Source organism: Nasonia vitripennis, chromosome 4, assembly GCF_009193385.2.
Source record: "Nasonia vitripennis strain AsymCx chromosome 4, Nvit_psr_1.1, whole genome shotgun sequence".
Classification (NCBI taxonomy): Eukaryota; Metazoa; Arthropoda; class Insecta; order Hymenoptera; family Pteromalidae; genus Nasonia; species Nasonia vitripennis.
Window position 1 is genome coordinate 5,260,242 of NC_045760.1, and position 22,043 is coordinate 5,282,284.

General features: G+C 43.8%; 1 protein-coding gene across 3 annotated transcripts in view; it reads left to right on the plus strand.

The window, feature by feature from the left end:
* Window positions 1-814: 814 nt before the first annotated feature.
* LOC100121394 (hypoxia-inducible factor 1-alpha) overlaps window positions 815-22,043 on the plus strand; it is a 40,890-nt gene continuing 19,661 nt past the window's right edge. For 2 of the 3 annotated variants that reach the window (XM_031929307.2, XM_032599691.1), the window contains exons 1-6: window positions 815-1,965; window positions 14,531-14,718; window positions 17,861-18,009; window positions 18,259-18,444; window positions 19,201-19,427; window positions 19,832-19,938. In XM_031929307.2, coding sequence (XP_031785167.1) covers window positions 1,949-1,965; window positions 14,531-14,718; window positions 17,861-18,009; window positions 18,259-18,444; window positions 19,201-19,427; window positions 19,832-19,938 — 874 coding nt within the window. In that variant the 5' untranslated portion in view covers window positions 815-1,948. Of the gene's footprint in view, window positions 1,966-12,843; window positions 13,380-14,530; window positions 14,719-17,860; window positions 18,010-18,258; window positions 18,445-19,200; window positions 19,428-19,831; window positions 19,939-22,043 lie in introns of those variants that run through there. The other variant, XM_016985100.2, reaches the window with a different exon arrangement.

The window sequence follows — 22,043 nt, forward strand, 5'->3', positions numbered from 1 at the left end:
TTCTTAAAATTTGTCCGACGGAATAAAATGTGAATTTAAACTTTAACCTAATAAACTTAATTTTGTAATATTCCTTGATACTACACTTGCTGAAACTCACTAATACCCACTTTTCAACCTTTAAGTTTGTTTAAATTATTAATGGTTATTCAGACGTAACGTGGGGGCGCTGCTAAAAATTCGAACTTCTAGCATAAGTGTGGAGCACTCTTAAGCTTTCCGGACCCCTCAGTCCTCAGTAATATACCGAGTTGAGTTTAAAACTATTTCACCAATTTTCAATAATCAGATTCATGGATGGATAAAGTCGACCTCGTTAGTGTACCACTGTAAATATGATTAACGTGGTTGTAGAATATTAATTTTTAAAAGAAAGAAAAACTAAGTAGCTTTCGATAAATGAAAAAAAAAAATGAATTCACATAAAATTTAAAATTCAAATTCTACCGATGAGAACATTGCACAGAACAGCATGAACATTCAGAATCCACATTACACGCCTACAGCACCACCTCCGACCAATCATCTCGTCCCAATTAGATTACCATCCATAATTCTTGATTACCTGACACCGTTATTCAAACGGCCCGCTCCGACGTTTCCTATTTTTCCAGTCGCACCGCCGACGCCGTAGTTCCTCGCCTCGCCGCCAGATGTCAGCACCGGCTCATCTGACTCAGTCGGAGACTGCACGATAACGTACCCTCGGTCGACAAACATCCGACCCAGATGAACGACGTCATCGCGCCTGACGTCAATGCCATCTCTCTCTCTCTCTCTGTCATTTTGGAAAGTAACAGCCGAAGATTGCCGAGCTGCGCCAACGAAGCTACTCGAACGCGCCGCGAGCGAGAGAGAGAGAGAGAGAGAGAGAGAGAGACAAAAACAAGGAGAGGAGACATTCGGCAGCAGCGTGGAACGCAGCGACGCTCACGGCCCGGAGAGCAAGTTCCTCTCGTATATACGCACACAAAATCACGCACCAACACACAGAGCTGCGGGACTGCGCTGGTAAAGTGTAAACAGACTCACGTAAAAGTAGCGATTCACACAAACACTGGACGGTGCGCGCACGCCAAGACCACACCACTACTACCATCGTCATCATCGAACTCAACAGCGCGGCGGCGGCGGTGGCGGCGACTAGTTAGTGCCACAGAATCTTTTCAGCGTACACGCAGCAGCAGCTCATGCTGATGCGAGAACCAGTGCAGCTTTCTGCTACAATCACCGAGTTCGCGGCAATGCGTTCGCGCCCGCTGTCGATGACAGCCGCGCACCTTATCCCGATAACCAGACACGAGCATTGAGTGCTTCGAGAAGTCCAAAAATCCAGCGACTCCAGTCGGCCGAGTCAGGCATATCCAGAGAGAGAGAGAGAGAGAACGGCAAGTGAAGACGACTCGAGGGCAGAGAGAGAGAGAGAGCGAGAATTCTTTGTGGCGCGTGCATCACACACACAACGCGCCGTCTGAGCACTACTGCCGTGTAGGAGAGAGAGAGAGAGAGAGAGAGAGAGAGAGAGAGAGAGAAGAACAGCAGTAGCAGCAGTTTTTGAGGGCGACCGACGACGACATCGACGAGGAGTCTCGTGAGTCGCGCGCCGCGATCGCCTGGCCTTTATTTTCTCCGTGTGTGTGCTTTTCCGAGCCCGAGCGACTTTCTATACAGACATATAACCGAGCGCGAATACCAAGTGGAAACGATTACACGCGTGTACCCGAGTGACTTTTAACCATACGATCGACGTTGCGACAGTATACACACGAGGTTATATACACGACAATCTCTTGGTTTCTGTGTTGTGGTGCGTGCGTGTGAGTTTTCTTCGGAACACGGTGCTCTCCGCACAGGAGCGAGAGAGAGAGAGAGAGAGAGAGAGATAGAGATACGGAGAGCAACTTCGCTTCATCTTTGAGCTGCAAACGAGGACCAGGGAAGGAGCAACATGAAGGAGAAACGGAGGTAAGGATCTTGAACTTTTCATTGATGACCGATCGAAATCGCGTATGTGCAAGCATCGGCAGCTCTAAATTTAAATGCCCTCGTGAACTCCGTCGCGCGTTCCTGCATGTCTAGAGGGAGAGCTCCGTGCATCACGGCCGCTCGATGCTGCTGCTGCGTTACTTGTTTACGACTCGCCGCGTAGTTCCCTCCTGTGCGCCGCCCTCGTCGATTTGTTTACCAACTACCTACAGTGCTCCGAAATGCGTTTTCGAAGCTCTCACGCGTAACGCGGAGGGCCTGTTACAGGGAATCGTTGCAGAGTGCATTGTATTGCATGCGCACATACGTAACGGGACTCTGCTTTATTTGGGTAGGTAACTGCGACGGCGAGGTGAAGAGGGCGCTTCCACTGCGGGGGATGTGAGCAGCAGTCCCGTAATAATAATAATAATAAGAATAAGAATAATAATGCGCAGCGGAGAAAAACATGCGGTAGCTGTATCGTTTCCATACGTTTTTCCTCGTATCCGTCTCTGTCTATCGTGGGCTGCTTTCGAAATTCTCATAATCGACGGCTGCGCGCACGGATTTTCGAATGTCATAAAGAATCGCGGCGGTGTACGAGGTGATGCAATCCTATCTCGCGCTCGGGACATAAGCACGAGACGTCGCATGCGGTGTGTGGGTATGTATAATGTAAGCCTGTGTTTGCTCGTCTCCGCGGCTGACTGGCTGGCGAGGAACATTAATCGCCGCTTTCTCCGAGTTTCTCTACTCGGGCGTTCGGGCCCCGAGTGTCTCGGGCGCTTCGTTGACTCCTTTTTTCGGTCGAGGTTCTTCGGATTCCGATGGCCCCGCGATGATTTATCCGTTCGATTCGATTTGGCGTGAGAATAATTGTTGTAAGAATTCGTTTAAATTGTCCTTCTCTCTTTTTATTTATCATCATCGATTGCTCGAATGCGTTTTTCTTTCTCGACATTGACGTACGTCAGATGGATAATGTATTGAGACGGGGCGTGAGATATTTTACAGTAATGAATTCCGTTGACAGACGCTGGTTGTCCACTGTTTGTCGTGCTTATCGAAGATTCGTATTTTGTACAATATTTCCTATTGGTCTTGAACAATATCTTTGATTTTGATTGTTACACGTGCATCTTTTATCAAAATGCAAGTCACTTTCTTAAAAACGTAATCGATATATATATATATTTATTTATTTATTTATTGTACGAGACCATTGGCTACCGTTTTTCCTTGTGTAAATTGCCTACATATAGTTATATCTCGTGGGAAAAGTATTATCTATTTATCAGTCCCCTACCGATAATTAAGGTTTCGAGTAATTTAAGACGAGCAACACTGCAACACAAGCCAATGCTTGAATGCTAAACTAAAAGTATGTTTTGTAAGTCCATCGCTTTTGTTATAAATGTGCGTGTACAGTTACATCGATATAATTTTTTAACATCGAAAAAATAATACGCGCAACCGTTTCCATATTCGGATTTTCCAGACACCCCCAGAACGAGTAAACAGACTTGCATTCTATACTCGAATTATCATTTCGATTAAAAATGCCATTTCAGCTGTCTGGTTTCCTCGTATTTAATATACATAGTTAGCCAATTATTATGAAACGAGGCCAACAAACAGAGCACTTGCATTCAACATCACAATTATAAGGCTTTAACCGTGGATATACTTCGCGATTCAACCGTATCAGTCTCGATACATACTTTTTATAACGATTCTCAGTACTGGTGAATTTTTCCCTAACGTCCATTTTACGGGCGTCGTTAATCATTCGCGCGTCCGTAATTTTACTTTCTTCTCTCTTCTCTTTTATTTGCGAGACTTTTATCTCGCGCTCTGATGCGTCGTTTTTTTCCTTCGTCCCCGACTCCTCATTTTGACGCGCCTCAGCCATCCGGTCTTGCAAACTCGGCGCACACGTGTGCTTTTTATCTGCTTCGTTGTTCTTTCATTTTTCAAAAGATCCCTCGACTCTGATGCATGTCCGCGATTTATCGTCTCGTTCTTAATATCATGCATTTTTATCTTCGCGAAGTTTACCCAGCAATCGAGAGCGTTTGCACTAGTTACTATTTGAGTAGCTTTACAAGCAATTATTTTCAGCTTCGAAAATCAAAATTTTAAAAATTATTAGAAACCTGCACCTTTTTTAAAGTTATATACGAACAAACTACAAATTTGTAAGCAACGGTCGACACCTTTTTTCAAGCGTGGCTCATAAGAATTTTATGGGTAGTATATATCTAAGGCAAGACACTAGATTCTGCATTATGCATATCACATATGAAAGCTAGTCGAATTCGACCAAAACATATTCAAATGTATGCTGATTTAGATTCATATGGCGAGGTGTACTAAACTCATGTGAATTTCATACAAACAAACAAAAAATAAGTAATCAGGAAAATTTTTAAAAAATAAACATCTAAATCATATCACCAACATTTAGAAGATTATAATCACGCACACGAAAAAAATCCATTGTACATATAACTGACTAATTCATACATACGGGCCATACCAGGCTTTTACTCCGTTCACTGAAACTTCTAGAAGCATCGCACACACACACACAACGCACTCTCCCAAGATAAACGCTCCGAAAACCAGCGATGTAAAGGCAGTCCAAGCGTCGTTCTGGCTCATCATCGTCCAAAACCAAAAGAAACCTATCGATCGCATCCCATAAGGTCTTATGTATATAGCCATCCAGTCCGTGCCTGTACCGATCTCTCGTACATTAACGGAAAAAAATAAGAGGATCAATGTTTGTGAGACGCGCAGTTCCCGACGAAAGGGAGAAAACATGTACATCGAGTCAGACGCATGTAGCGTGCACGTGGCCTTCGCGCTTGTTCTCATTAAACGCACACGATCCTTCGATGTATAGTATATGCGTTATTTGCCGCTTGGTTGTGTTCGCGTTTCGTGCTACAGCGTTTTTTCCGGGTTATTTCGTCCTTAGAAGTCACCCGGCTTACGTTTAAGGACGATTGTAAACTACGCGTATTTTTTTCTTTCTTCTGTCGAATATAATGTGTTCCCAGTGCGGGACACCGGGTGATTTCATCCGCACGCGCGCGTAATAAAATGCCCGTGTAAACACTTTCGTGTGTCTCTTGGAGATTAAAGTGCAGACCTTATAGGCGCACATCGATAACGCTCTGTATTATTATAGATTATTCAGAAGTGTTTTTCTCTCGGGGGACGGCGATATTTTTAGATTGTGTATGCGTACGGAATTTCAGGTTGGCTCTAAAATTTGGAAAGCTGAGATTGAGCGTCTGAAGGATTAGCGTATAGATGATTGAATAACTGCGCGTGCGTGTGTAGTTGCAAAAATATGGATATTCCGGGAAGAAATTAACTTTTCTCTTTTTTTCGAGACGATTGCAAGTCGTCAAAAGACTGTGCTCGAGAGTATACGACTCTGCGGTTTCAGAGAGAGAGAGAGAGAGAGAGAGAGAGAGAGAGAGAGAGAGAGAGAGAGAGAGAGAGAGAGAGAGAGAGAGAGAGAGAGAGAGAGAGAGAGAGAGAGAGAGAGAGAGAGAGAGAGAGAGAGAGAGAGAGAGAGAGAGAGAGAGAGAGAGAGAGAGAGAGAGAGAGAGAGAGAGAGAGGAGAGAGAGAGAGAGAGAGAGAGAGAGAGAGAGAGAGAGAGAGAGAGAGGAGAGAGAGAGAGAGAGAGAGAGAGAGAGAGAGAGAGAGAGAGAGAGAGAGAGAGAGAGAGAGAGAGAGAGAGAGGAGAGAGAGAGAGAGAGAGAGAGAGAGAGAGAGAGAGAGAGGAGAGAGAGAGAGAGAGAGAGAGAGAGAGAGAGAGAGAGAGAGAGAGGAGAGAGAGAGAGAGAGAGAGAGAGAGAGAGAGAGAAGAGAGAGAGAGAGAGAGAGAGAGAGAGAGAGAGAGAGAGAGAGAGAGAGAGAGAGAGAGAGAGAGAGAGAGAGAGAGAGAGAGAGAGAAGAGAGGAGAGAGAGAGAGAGGAGAGAAGAGAGAGAGAGAGAGAGAGAGAGAGAGAGAGAGAGAGAGGAGAGAGAGGAGAGAGAGAGAGAGAGAGAGAGAGAGAGAGAGAGAGAGAGAGAGAGAGAGAGAGAGAGAGATATTTAAGAGATAAACTTTTATTTGCTCGTATGTGTATAGGCTGAATATTCGTAATAATCGATTTCCGCCACGTGTGCGAACGAGGACAAGATATTTCGCAGATAGCAATTCGATCAGAGGTAATTCCTCGCGCGTATACCTGTTGCGAATCTCTTGCTCGATCGATAAAACAATAAAAAAAGTCCAAGTAAAAGGATGTCGTTGCGTAAACATCGAAACCGGTTTTCGTACTCGTTTCGACGAAAATTCTCTCTCTCTCGCGCGTTATGAGGCCACCGAGACAGTCGAATAAATGCTCTCACTAAACGTTACATACGGTAACTCTGATGTATATTAACAAGTGATTCACACCCCCGATCGCGGTCCAAAAATTTGGCATAGCTCTCAAGTCACGAGCTAGCCCCTGACGACCGAGCGTAACTAGTCCCGAGGAGTCGCGTGAACCTGGCTCATCGGCGTCATCGTTATATTAATACTTATATGAGAAAATGTTTGTTGAAGCTGCCGGCACGCGCCAAATTCAGGGAGCGAGCTGCGCTCGAGAGAGATCCCGGAGGGGCCGAGATAGGAGGAGGAGAGTTCATTGACACGTGGTGCTATAGTCGACGTTGTCGTGACGGCGCTGCGTCACGAGGTTCGATTCGCGCGCGCCAAGAGAATGATGTATTTGTGTTTGTGTGTGGACGTGCGTGCGCGCGGAAACTGCGCGCCGTATAAATCCATATCATGAATTCGAAGTCTAGAGAGCCGGTATTCCCTGAAAATTAATTTGCCATTTTATTGACCCGGCCGGGCGCTGATGTTCTATACCGGGAAATGGACGGGCGCTGATACGAGAGCGGCTTGTATTCGGATAGGGATTTTGAAACGTTCGAGTGTCTCTCTTGGGTTTAATCGAGCCAATTGAGTGTAGGAGAGGGTTTTATAATGGGACGAGGGCTTTTTGATTGGCCTGTTACGGTACAGACGTTTGGCTGTTGCGTACGGGGTCGCCTTTTATCTAAAATTGGGATTGTCTGGGCGACGATGTTGTAATGGAAATTATTTGGAGGCGTGACGGACGATCGTCTATTGAGCCTACACGTTCGTCCCCACTCGATTTAAAAAAAAAATTGAAATTATCGCAATAACACTGTCAGATTAGCTATCAGTTACACCATATGTTATACAACTGCGCGAAAATATAGATCGGTGAACCCACTTTTTATGATTATTCTATTTCCATTCTGCGTAAGAACAATATTCTTGATTTTTTTTGTTCGTTAAAATTGTTGTCTAGTAGGAATCTGATAAGCCATTGCCTTGGCTTTTTTTCACTGAATTTACATAGATATTGAAAACAACCCGAACGAAATACGTATTTTTCAACTTGTTTACGACGTTAATAGGCTGCAGACAAAGACAGACGTCGCCCGTAAAGAGCGCGATAGTTTTCTGCCTACGTCACGCCCAAATATTATCTGTTCATACCTGTTTCGTTCATAGATTTAGGCAGCGTGATTACTAAACGTATAGTATATACACGTTAGTAAAAATTCATCCATATTCTGATTTACCTAAAAACAGAATTTTCATCCCAGACACTTTTACGACTCCCCATTTTCTATTCTAATTAAAAAAAAAGTACAATTATCGTCGTCGCCATTAACGTTCGTATAATCACAAACTAGTCGTCCCTACTCTTATGTCGTTAAAATGTACCTAAAAACCGTCGAGAAATTAATTAGGGATTCCGGCGGGATCTCGTTCAACCACCGCTTGATCAATAAAGAGAAAAAATCGTGGCTCTGCATTAGTATTATCGACATTGCATAATTCATCTGCGCAATTTCGCAAGTGCCTCGTCCACAACCGATGATTACAAGTGCACGTACAGCTCCGTGCTCGCGTCAAAGCATGCTTACGTTTCGGGGAATTAGAGAAAAAATTGACGAATTGATAATCAGCTAGAGAGATAGAGAGAGAGAGAGAGAGAGAGAGAGAGAGAGAGAGAGAGAGAGAGAGGGGAGAGAGTGAATGACATGGGAACGATGAATACCGGATGGCGGAGCAAAGTATAGAGTGAACTTGGCCTCGGCTTTTTTTACATAAGCTTGTTATTGACAAGATGATTTAGTTTCAAACTAATTGCGATATAATAGAAAGTTCGAATTATGTTTAAGCACTAATGCAGATGCAAGCTACTTCCTGGTAATTTTTCCATCCAATTTATAAAGTATCGAAGAATCACTACGTGACCGTTTTCTCGAAAAGACTCAATTAAGCCTCGTATAATTACACCTGCATCACGCTAAAGCGATTTATTTGTCCAGCAAATGGTATATTTAGTGACTCTATTCAAACGCTATATAATAACCGTTCTGTCATTCCCGCGGCGAGTCGCAGATTAAATTTTCCGAAACGAATGAAATAACAAATAATATCTCTGTACTTCACGTATAACGACATCAAAGCTGCTATTCCAGAACTCAGCCTTTACATCCAAGATTTCGTGGTCCTCCAAAATCTTCTTTTTTTCAACGAGTTCTCACGCACTGGAAATGAAAAATTCGAATAAACGCATTCAAACGCACAGTAGCCACACAATAAGATATCGCGCGTGCCGGTGCATCATCGTCTGCACAATGCAACGCGCGTTTCCTAAGGTCGAAAAACACATAAAGCCGAGTTACGTTTTTCTCCTTCTCTCTCTCTTCGCTTATGCTCGAGTGTGTGTGTGCGTCTCGCAAAGCAGGATTTCCTTTGTCGCGCTCTCGAGCCATACTATTGCCGCGTGTGTCGTTATGTAGGTCAGAGCCCGCTAAATTTATCGAAAAAGTTTCCTTCTTCGCTTTTTTCTCTCTATTTCTCTCTCCGTCTATGTCGTCTGCATCTTTTTTTCTGGACGTGAATATGAGAGCGATTCGCCGTGTACCACATGCAAAATCGAGCGACGCTGCATTTCGATGCTATACAGAGTATATATGGGTATAAATAAATTCCGAAATGTAGGACTCGCTTAAACGGAGCCGCGACTCCATTGATCGTAAATAAATATACACGGCCCTCGTGACTGTTGCGGATTGAAAAATGGTATACGACTGCGAATCGCGATGCTTAAGAGGTATACGAGGAAAAACTTGTTGCATCCGGAGGGTATCTTGCCAGAGCGAGAAATCTCCTGAGTGACCTTTCGCTTCAAACGCTGCATGAGTCTGCGACACTATATTATGACCTCGACCCGTTGGCTGCAGTGACAATATTGAAGAGCCTTCGTCTCTTCGGATGGACGAGCGTTTTATTTTTGCTGTCGCCGTTTGATTGTGGCTATCCTCGATACGTTTATTGCCATCAGCGGCTCTCTCGTTCTTCAAAGCTGCAATTGTCAACTGATGAAGCTGATGAGTGGGAATAATATATTCGTCTGTTATTATTGGAGAAAACGGTGTATTAATAGTTGGAGAGTGTTATTTTAGTCTGGTTTACGCGTGTATGGTTTGTTTTGTAAAAATATCGAGATCCCCGATCCCCGACTGGTTTATCTCAAACTTTATTTTTGGCCGCTATGAGTGAAAAACTCTCTGGCCGTGTTTGTGTTGACGGTTGATGAAACAGCGCCTTATCTTTGATCAGGGATGCCAAAATTTTTGCAAGCCAACGAAATTAAAAAAATCATGAAGACTATACTTAGATGCAGACATGCTATATTCCATATATGTATATCGAATCAAAACAAGTTTCTGACTGTTCGCCAGCTTTTAAAATTTATAACACTATAAAACTACTACCATATAATCTTTTAAGATGCCATAAAGCTTCGTATAAAATATATTCCCGTCAATATTTGCTTGTATTATTCTTCTCCCAGTTCCGAGAACCGCTCCGCCGATTTTACTTTTTAATGAGCGGGTGAAACCAGACTGAAGCAACTTTGGTTAATTTGACTTATTGTGTGTACACACGAGATAAGAATTATTGCGAGTTAGAGACAGCCCTATGGGACTCGCTTCAATTAAAAGAAATTTCTTCGTGTGCTATATATCCGCGGATATACCCAGAATAAAATTGTAAACATTCAAATTAATTAACAAAATACTTCCTTATTCTCAGTTTATTCCAACACGCGGTCATCAAACCCTTGACTCCTCCTTTTTCCCGTCACCTGCACGCGAACCCACCGAGCTTTACCTACGACGCAAAAAGCTCCGAAAAACAGCCCAACCTTCCGCACGCGCGCCATAGAGAAGCCCTTCGCGTCGATAATCCGCGCACGCGTCAACAACCCGATATCGTATACTGTATAGTCTATGTATATTAGCTCTTTCGCGCCATCAAGCTTTCCGTACGAGCTAGATTTCGACCTTACCGACGGAGTACAGCGCCGCCAAAAACTTTCCGATGGCCGAGATCGACGGAGCCACCGACTCCGAACAGCTCGTATCATCGCTGTGTGGGTCTAGCTTCTGTCGGCGTCGTTTTGCCGTACTCCACTGATAAGACTGCGCCGAGGGGAAACGTCGTTGTTTTCACGGAGAAACGCGGATTTCTTTGTACTGCCGAGCTTGCGCGCCAAGATTGTTTGCGCACGTGCTGCCGATGAATTTTTTTTTTCTATTCGTGTGAATGAGACGACGCTCGATTGTTTTTAAGAGCCACTTGGACGAGCTCGTAAAAATTTATGCGAGCACTTGTTGGCGCTTGATTTAAATTGGACATTGTTGTTGGACTATTTAATATATTCTGGCGGAATGGAATATTTAGCTTTGAAGATTTTTCCTGTGGATATGATGATTGTGTGGACTTATTTATTGTTTACTCTCCGAACGGTGTTTGTTCCGTAAACATGGAAGCGACTTCAAAACCCTTTGCCGATAATGTATGCGTCATCGTACCCAGACTTGAAGTATGGATGGCCATAGTTTTGTTTGTCTGATCTCGTTCCATCTCGCTTTGTGTACTCGGCCAAGCAATAAAATTAAATTTTTCAAAAATTTAAGAGCCGTCAGCTCTAGGGTCTATAAGACGCGCAAAAATTGTTGTTGCAGCTGCGCCTAATTGAGACAATCAAAAAAAGTAGGGTAGCGCATACAAGCCCGGACTAGAATCAATCGCGCTGCTATTAAACTTGGGAAATCGTCGGTTCACTTATCGCACTGAAGATACGTGGTTCCAGGAAAGGAGAGATGCACCGACCTACTTCACCGAAAATAATCTCTATCGCCATTGCAAAACAAAAATCATGATCATCGAGCGATTAACTCTTCGAAAAAAAGAAGAATCCGCAACATTGTAATCCGATTTTTACCTCTCAGACAGCATAATATCGAGTACCACGGAAGCTGCTGTCTTCCGATAAGCGCTTATCGTCTGTCCAACGGGCAATAATTATTGCTGTCTTCCCGCATGTGACAATGTCGACGGCGCACTCGACTATATATACGACACTTTTCATCGATACACTGTATAGCATATTGAATTTTTATGCGCGCCTTATTATACCAACTATATACTCTTCTCTCACTCGCGCGCGCAGACGGATTCCCGGTAGCTATACATTATTAACGAACTATCCTCGCTTGCGCAGCGCACATGTACTACCCGCGTAAGCTTTTTATTGCCGGATATGCGTGGAATGGATAATTCCGCCGGAGAGAGAGAGAGAGAGAGAGAGAGAGAGAGAGAGAGAGAGAGAGAAGATTCAGCGCACGCAATTTACAAATGACGCGACGCTTTGTTTGCAGGGAGAGAGAAAGAGCCTCGATGATTATTTATTTTTATTTACTGTGATACTTATTTTTTTGAGTAGCCTATTTATCAGCCAATTTTGTGATTGTACACACGGGAGAGTCATGGCCTTTTATGCACACGTGAACGTATGCATAACGCGTGGATTGTGTATTGAAAGAAACGAGTTCGCAATAGAAAGTGCTTTAATAATAGAAATGTCGGCTTTCATAATAGCCGCTGATACCGTGTATGTGACGAGTGGATAATAGTAAAGGCTTGGTCAATATTTTTGATTTATTGTTATGCAATCACGACTCTGCGATGCTTCCTCTATGCTAAATTTGCTAAAACGATTAAAAAAAAACTGCTTCGAAAAGTGACAATTAAATAGAAAACTCTCGAACGATACCCGCTGACAATCCGAACTGTAATTTTAAAACTGATAGATCTAATCTGAATAGTCGTATCTAAGCAGGAACGATGGAGTTTATCAAACTAATGGCCGATAATCTCACATAGGCAAATAGATGTACGGAATATATCCGCTAATTTCGTGCAATCACAGCGTTACGTAAGTTTTAGCGTCTTGTGAAATCAGTGAAAATTCCCAGATCGCCCATAAGCATCTCGAAGCGCAGCCGACTCATGTCTCTCGCAAAAATAGTCCACGCGATCGTCAAATTAGCCTCTCGGCAAAAACTCGTAGACATCATCAGTCTCGTGCCAATAAATCAATCGATCGAAATCGCGATGGAAAACCGCATCAGCAGCGAGCGCCAACTTACGAAAAATTCTCCAAACCCAACAAAGGCCCAGTCTTCGATTATCGCCTCGTATATACCTGCTGTCGGCACGCACTGATTTTTCGCATACCAACCCACCGAGTGTATATTATACGTATATACACAAATGCGTCCACAAGAGTTCGGCGACGTCCAACGCGTCGTTATCAGCGACCGCTTGCGCGAGTGGCCCGCGGACGATGATAAGGATCCTAGCCGATCGCCGATTGGATTCCCGAAGAAGCTCAGTGTGACCGCGACCGCGTCCGGACGACGACGTCCTTAGCAGCATGTCCGAACAGCGGCACCAGGTCGCTGCAGGCTGCAGCGGCGCACAGCAGGCCTCGTTCTATTGTTCCCGCGCGGTCGAGGAGACCCTGGCCTCGTGTTTCGACCTTGGACCTGGTCAGTCCGGCTGCGGCCAGATGATGACCGGGCCCGTCGACGTCGAGGACCTCGGCAGCTTCTGCAACTTCTCGAGCCAGCCCCAGAACCAGTATACGAACCGCTGCGACTACGTCCAACCACAGCAGCAGCAGCAGCAGCAGCAAGTACCTGCACCAGGTCCGATGCAGGTCCAGATGCCGATGCATCAGGAAGTCGTCGGCCAGCCGTACTACGCGCCGATGAACCTCGAGGAGGCGGCCTTCGCCTACTGTACCGACAGCAGGTGGATGGCGTGTCCGGCCACGAGCTACTGCCCTCTGTACGACGTGTCCCAGCAGCCCCTCGAGTCCTGGCAGGCGTTACCCTGTGCCCAGGACTTCTGCGGCTACTACATGACCGACGAGGACGCTCTCGAGGAGTACCTGTGCGTGTGACGATGCTTTGGAATTGCTGTGTACATGTGTGTCGATTGTGTGCGAGATTAGACTCGCGTCAGTGTGCGTGTGTGTGGGTGTGATCGGTGTTGGCGATACGGTTCCGCTACTAATTGCCGATTTGCGATTCTGTCTTCGCAACGACGATCCTTTGTAATTTGCTTTAAACAAGGTTGCATTGGTGCTGGTCGTTGCAATTTGATGGACGTGTTTACCACGATGCGCTTTGGTGAAGATAATGTAATCGTCCTTACTCTCTGTGCTGTTTCTGGTGGAAATAGTTTGGGTCTGTAGTTGTGCTGGAGTTTGGGGTGGTTATGTAAAGGCTTGTGTCACTTTGTATGGATGATGATTTTTTGATAAAGCGACATTCGAAATACCTTTGTCTTCGCGAGTTCTATGCTCGAAGAAAGAATTCTATTTTTACTGTGTACAAGTGAAAAATACTTTCCTTTAATTAATTTTATCTTGATATACTCATGATTGATATACATGCTCGCAGACAACGACGATAAAACTCGTTCGAAGTATACATTTTATTAATGATTTTTTAAAAGGTCTCTTTATCCGGCAATTCACTCCTTGTAGTTTCTCTACTTACTTCTTGCATCTACAGCTATAAATATTTATGCACGTGCGCATAAACTTAAAGCACCTCTTTATCAAGTACCATTGCAATGATATCATCGATACATATTTTTTTTTTAAATTTTTCTCCATTTCCATGCGACGTATTTTATTTATAACAAACGGATTTACACACCAGTTCTCTTCGCTCTTTTTCCAATCGGTCATTGTTCGTCATCCGCCACGTGGACTTATGCATATGAGCGATCGTCATCGTCGATAATTCTCAGTCTGGAAGACATCTTGCGCGGAAGCCGGTTTTCACGCTGATTATATAAACGCGAGAGCAGGAACTGATAAAGCTAGAATTTTTCTATATCTGCCTCAACGCGAATTTACATGCTCGTATCCACAGAACTCGTTCCACCGTTTAATATAAATTTCTAGCCCATCAATTAACCCAAGCCCTTTTGTAGATTTGAAAAAAAAAGTTTACCCAATACCACGCTGCACTTACGAAACGCGGAACGACCCTCCAATTGAATTCTAATTCAGCGACGCTTGTGTTTTGCAGGAGTAACGAGAAGCGCAAGGAGAAGTCACGGGACGCAGCCCGATGTCGGCGCAGCCGCGAGACGGACATCTTCACGGAACTCGCGGCGGCGCTTCCGGTGCCGCCGTGCGAAGCCGCCCACCTCGACAAGGCCAGCGTCATGAGACTCGCTATCGCCTACCTCAAGACCCGCACTCTCATGGATGCAGGTGAGCATCGGCATACGCAAACCGTCCCCCGCTCGCGCTGAGAGAGACGCTATTCTCGGAGCGGACTTTCGACTTTGTTGCCGGGGAGAATAGTTCTAGAACGTTTTATAATTTTCAATTCATTAATGCGTCCCCTGCGCTATTAGCGACAGGCTTGATGAATATTAATTTCTGATCCGATGCAGTATAGGATCTGTCGATTAAAACTCTGTTTCGTACTATATCTTTGAACTTTCGAATTCAGAGCCACGGCGACCCCGTTTAAGCAGCCCGATTGATCCGCTCGACCGAATTCACGGAGCCCGCGCAAAAACCGACCTCAGGCACATGTATTTTTCATCTATAAAACAAGCGTTCACGCACAATGCGGGCTATACACTTTCCATTTCGATCAGCTGATGACGATCCTTGAGCCATGGAAGACCGAGCTCGTCCTCGGCCCTCAACGTCGCGACATTGACGAACTATAAGTCAAACGCTTAGTCGTGCAGCATGAACCCTCCGAAGATTCTCACGAGACGGCTGCATGTGATATACCAATCGAGCGGATTGAGAGAGTTGAGAGCGCGCGCGAAATGAGAATGTGCCAGTTACGCTTTTATGTGCAGCGCTGTGACGTGAGCGGCGACTTTTCGCGCGTCACTGCCGTTATGTCTTTCAGTGCGGTCCGTTAGAGAGGCTAATGGAAATACTGACGCGATGAATCGTTCGATTTTTCAGAAAAATCGCTGCGCTTCGATCGATTGAACGTTTTTTGCTTTATATAGAGCTAGATCGAGCATTTTGCAAAAAGTATAACGCGTGGCTTTATTCACAATGTATGCTAATGGGCAGGCGCAGCCTTGTGTGTCCGCTTTACGTTGACTCGTTGAAAAATAATCATTGACTGCTGCAGCGCTGCATTAAGATTCAAATCGTTCGCAACTTTTTATACACCGTATATGTACCCTCGTAATATAAACAGACTGGATTCGATTTACTAACGCTGGAATATTGCAGAGATATCGAGTCGTTAATTATTAAATTCCTCGCTATACTCATATAGTATATCAAGTTTAACCTTCGAGCGGGAAAAAAAAATTTCGCAAAAATACCCAGCCAAAAATAATACTTACACACCAGTCGAGCAGGAAACTTTCCTCAAGAGAAAGACAAAACTCAGAGAAGCATCAACGCGTTGGTCGGGATGGCTCTCGCCGCGCGCACGTGTCAAACGTGCGGATGCGCCTATAATAGTGCACGATATACGTCCATACGGTGCGCGTCTCGTCGCATCGTGCATCACCGATGACTTAATCGGCTGGATCGGAGCATCCTTGAATGGTTATCATTTGCAGCGGAGGGGCTCCGAGCTGTAGATTGAATTAATGTCAGTGCCACGTAGTCGCGCCGGTTGCTGTTATATTTCTGTGTATTGTTGCGAGGCTGATGTGCTTTGGGCGTGATATCCTGTTGATAACTTGGGGGGATGTGGTTTCTCGTTTTTTTTTTTTTTTTTTTGTCTAGAGCCGTTCGATGAACTCGTTTGCTGTAATTCTCCGCTGTCTTCGTTATCGTTCTAATTTTACATACATTTTGAGGACTGTGCACGATATTTGTTAAAATGACTTATTATAGTTATATTGGATTAGGCTTCGATATATATCACGCGAGATCAGGCGCCAGCCGCCGCGAGATTTATGACTCTGCGTGAGATTACTTTGGAAATTCGCGGTACGATTATGGATCGAAAAACGTTGCCACGGACTGACATCCGAAAATAATAAATTCATCGTCTTGAATATGTATCCGCTAATTAATATCTGTCCAAATTTTCAATATCTTATTTAGTTGTTTATTCGAGTTAATTGTTGTAAAAGCCATAGCTGTAAATTTTCGAATTTCCGGTATGTTTCGTACGATTCATCGCAATTTTTTCAATACATTTTTAGAATACTGCATACCAAATTAAAAATTAATCATAGGCTCGAACCTTTATTTCAAATGCTAAGAAAGCGGTAGTACGATAGCGAATCGCACAGGTACATAAAAGAAGAAGACCTTGTTGCCGGATTCAGAGCCGTTGCTATCGACATGCGTTGGCTGGGCCATAAATCATGAATAGTTTTTTCGATAAGAATTACGTGCCTAAACAGACATTATTTTCGTGATTTTTTCTTTATTGTCTCATGTAAATTTCCCTTTCCCTACTCCCGAACTTTTATATAGTATACACCATTCAACAGGCTTATCCGCTCGATTGTGTGTGTGTGTGTGTGTGTGTGTGTGTGTGTGAATCTTTATCACGAGGCTTTTGATTTATTTTCACGAGCCTCGGGAGACGCCGTTGCAACCGCAAAGCCTTTTGTGTTCGCGGATGAATGATATTCTCTGGCCGAAAATTCTGACGCGTTGGCCATAACTTCGTGTTCTAAACCGTGCGTTATATGCCGTGGAGTAAAAAATTGAACTGCTGTCACGAATTCCAGGCGAAAAGTGTACGACGATGCATCGAATCAAAAATACACTTGATTTATGACAGGCGGCGCGTTATATAGCTTTCGCTTATGTTTTGTTTGGAATATAGTCGCGAGCTTTTTATCCTGTTTATAATTTAATAAGCTACCTGGAATATAAAAAAATTAAATTTTTGATAAGCTATGTTGATAATTCAAAAAAGTTCTTGAAACGCGGAGATATAATGTTGGCCTGCGGAATCACAAAGCTGTATACGCGAGAGGAATATTAATCATGCTGTTGAATTGTACAGATAGAGTCATTTGCATTTCAAAACATTGTTTCAAGAATATTTGCATCATCCGCGTTAATTTTTTTTAGCGCAGTTGCATACTGCTGCAATTATGAAAGTTTTTAGATAAGAATTTCTCAATGCAGCCTTGATTCAATTTTATGTAGATCTAAAAAATCGAAAGATCAATATTTTATTTTTTCTGAGTCATCAAAAAAATAATTATATACCGAACAGTTACGTTGCCGTAGACACGTTCGCAACTCAAAGAGACGTTTATAGACCAAATCGAATAAAGCCTATACGTGTGCCGCTACAATATAAGCATAGGAAAGTTTCTCGCGGTAATGTCCTCCCAACTCTCGCGAGCAAATAGCCGAATATCTACATAAATATTTCTCTTTCTAATTATAGTTCCAAAGCCGCTGGCCAAACCCGAAATTTCACCGGAGATGGACGAGCTCTTCTCCAAGGCTATGGATGGATTTGTGCTCGTACTGGACAATAACGGTGACATGGTCTATTTGTCACCGAACGTCAAAGATTATCTCGGCATCGCTCAGGTAAAGTTGGCATTTCTCTTTTGACTTTTGACTATTAAATGTCCGTCTGCTTCTTCCACCCGTTTATTGGGTTTACCGAAGCTTTATCAAAGAATGAATGCTAATAAATTTTGACTTTTCACCGAGTGATACACTTTTTATCAGGGTTAAATTTATCACATCTCTCTCAAACCGTTTAGCGCTCTTTTTTCTCCGAACTTGTTGCTTTATCAGAAACTCTTCGACTAATGCATTTTTTGCGCTTTTCAGATTGATCTGATGGGCCAGAGCGTTTTCGACTACAGCCATCCATGCGACCACGACGAGATCCGCGAATCCTTCTCGCTGAAAGCGTCAGAAGTCAATGAGGATCACCCCTGCAACTTTTTCCTGAGACTCAAGTGCACTCTGACGAGCAAGGGTCGCAAGGTCAACCTCAAGAGTGCATCCTACAAGGTGCGCAGTCGCAAAGCTTTGTTTCTGTCGAGTCGTAGATTTATTAAAGTATGTGACGTAAGAAGACGACGCGACATTGTTAATGATAGAACTGCGCGCGAATGGAAAAGTAGAAGCCGGGTATTTTCGTAGACTCTGTTGATAGTATGGAAACGCTCGTTATGTCTGACTGACAAAAAGTATTTTTAACAGATTAGTCTTATGTCTTCATTATTTGATAATTAGCATTGGGGTCGTTATCGAGCCGACATAAAAATGGAAGTGGAACGCGTGTGCAAACGAGGAAAACGTCCAAGTAAATACATTGTTTCGAATCCTGGCGGATAGCGTTGCGCAAACATTCGACACGAGTCGCCTCGAATCTTGCATTATGCAAGTGGGCCGTTAACCTCGTATGTATTGACTATTATCGATGCATTCATTGAATCAATCGTGATTTATCAACTGCCACGGGTGTCTGGGATTTTACGACTTGAACATAAAAGTAGCGAAGACCGTACATCGGACGATTTGTTCGCTCTCTTTTTTCTTGGTTGAATTTGATAATTCGATGCCTCGTTATTGGCCGCAATTCATATGATAAGGATACGCGAGCATTTCTTCGAAGACGTTGAACGTCATGTATTTCGTGTAGTTTCATAATTTTGTCGAACGAGCCAGTGGGCACGTCGACAATGGATAAAAGCAAATCTGGTATATTTTTGTCTAAATATAATGAATTGCAAAATATTAAAGATGTTTGTATCCTTTTTTCAGGTGATACATTGCACTGGACGTCTGTTCGCCCATACAGTCAACAACGTTAGTGGAAATGCGTCAGAATCAGAGGAACAAGCTGAGAATGGCGAAAGAGAACCAGGTGTTTCCTTGGTGGTTGTCGCTTCGCCTGTGCCACATCCAAGCAACATTGAGATACCGCTTGGAAAATACACATTCCTCTCGAAGCACAACCTTAATATGAAATTCACCTATGCCGATGATAAGTTAGTAACGTGCTTTTATTTTTCGAATGTAGAGCCTTTTGAAAATGTACAAAAAAGATTTGAACCGTCAACAAGAGAACGATTCAGTAACAGCCTTGTAAATAGTCGAACGATTAGTTCAATTCTTTGTAAAATGATAGATAACGGAGAGAAACGATGTCGTGGTTAATCGTAATTCGGTTTTTTAGTAGTATATTTCGAGATTATTATTTATTGAAAGTTGCGAGTTTGGGTAATTTGATTTACATAAAGCCAATATTTCTCGTTGACGTCAAATCCTTAATTGTTTCATCAAAATTTTGATTAAGATACTATTTATGACAGAAATTTCAAGCTTTGATTTCTTGGTCTGACTTGATCACACTTAATCGTTCCAATATTGACCGAGGTAATTTTTCTTCTAGATTGGCCGAATTTCTCGGATGGGAAAGCAATGAATTAATGGGTCAATCTGTTTTTGATTTTCATCACGCTCTGGACAATTCGTCTCTGGACAAGTCCTTCAAATCACGTAAGTTGAAGCTCGCATTCGTATTTATCAGAATCGCGATCATGCATCAAATATTTAACGTTACAATTTGTGAAATCACAACCTTCAATCGCTTTTATAACAATGATAAAAGTAAGGAAGCAGTCGAGTTATCGTTCCAAAGCTTGAATACAAAGTTTGCGCAAACAGTTTTTGAACTCTAAACTGTAACCTTCGACTAGCTTACTGTCAACGAACAGCTCTGCTTTAATTCAGGAAATAAGACTTCCCGTCGATGTATATTAAAGAATCTAACACGCACGGCCAGACATCCCCTTTAGGCTGACTCGAGTCCTTTATCAATACACAAGATGCTTTATCTGAAAATAAATTGCCCGATAATACGTGTGATCTAATGCGATGATGGATTAAGATAGCCATAATTGTGCTTTTAAACTTTTTCCGATTTCGTATCTCTCGATCAGGGAATTAAACAACGTCTCGCAATAAACGTTCGCATCAACAAGGAAATCCGCATTTTTGTGAATCGCATCACCATAAAACCCCGATAACAGGAAAATAGCGTCTCTAACTTTTTTCACCTACACGCTTTTCAGCATCACGTTGAACTGTTTGCACAAAAGGCGTTATCGCAATATTCCGAAAAAAACAAACCTATTCCCATGCCCTCATCGCATTTCCCCCGCTCACGTCTCCCGGAAACTCTCTCTTCGCCCGCATACACGCACAAAAGTCAATTTACGTCGATGCAATCGTCTCGCACCTTCCGCGTCCTCAATTTCAGAGGAGCCGTACAGCGAAATTCGTATCCCGTGCGGCGAAGCCCTCAAGGGCGTGGCTGGTCGTGCGTGGAAAGCGCAGGGGCTTCTCGCGGGAATTTATCGCTTCCGGCTTTTTTCGCCGGGCTACTTCTCCTTCGGAGGGAGCTTGCAAGTTTCGTCGTCGTTTTCGAGGGTTTCTCACGCAATGTTCGCCGAGAGGAGGACAGGATAGACCCTAGAGCTATTGCAGCGCTGATGTATATGACGCCGGAGGGGAAGAAATGGGAATAATTATCAGGAGACGCGGGCACGTGAATGTAAAGGCTTTCGGGATATGAGGATGTTTTCGGCGTGATGAGGTTATACTAGGGATTTCCATATTTACTGCCGTCGTTTCCTATTTGCCCATCTTTTTAGGACTCGCTCGTAAAGCGCTTCGGTAGCCATCGCTATGTATGTCTTTCGGTTAGAGAGAGAGAGAGAGAGAGAGAGAGAGAGAGAGAGAGAGAGAGAGAGAGAGAGAGAGAGAGAGAGAGAGAGAGAGAGAGAGAGAGAGAGAGAGAGAGAGAGAGAGAGAGAGAGAGAGAGAGAGAGAGAGAGAGAGAGAGAGAGAGAGAGAGAGAGAGAGAGAGAGAGAGAGAGAGAGAGAGAGAGAGAGAGAGAGAGAGAGAGAGAGAGAGAGAGAGAGAGAGAGAGAGAGAGAGAGAGAGAGAGAGAGAGAGAGAGAGAGAGAGAGAGAGAGAGAGAGAGAGAGAGAGAGAGAGAGAGAGAGAGAGACAGAGAACTCTCTGTTTGATTTCGGTTCTGTCCCAACATTCGGTGCTCGGTTATTTTCTGAGAAGTAGCAAAAATTGCGAGACTTTGCAAAATGATTGTGAATCGTGGAAATGTACTCGCGTTAAGTAGAAAGAGCCTCCGACGCGGTCAGACGTAAAAAGCTGTAATCGTTGCTTGTCAGTTATTTCGAACTTTGTAACTTTCGCGCTTGTTCCATTTTCTCGTAAATACGCAGTTTTGAGCGGCATGTTTACGAGGCAGCCGATAACGCGAATTCAAACAACTCGCATAACGCTTACAAAGTAGCGGTCACAGGTGATTTACACTTGAAAGATCTTGTCAGTTAGGCTCGCGTGACCGCTCGAGCTTTTTCCCCTGTTTAAATTCTCGTGTTCTCGCGGTCGAAATATCATTAGGCTTTGTTCTTCGTCCAGCCAAAACGAATGGACGCATCAGCTGCACGACAGGGAATAAACAGAACTAATCAAACGAGCTGAACGAAACGCAGACTGCGCGCGTATATACTTTCTTCATCGATTAATCGAACAATCGCCCGTTCACCAGACACCTATTATTCCATACAAGACA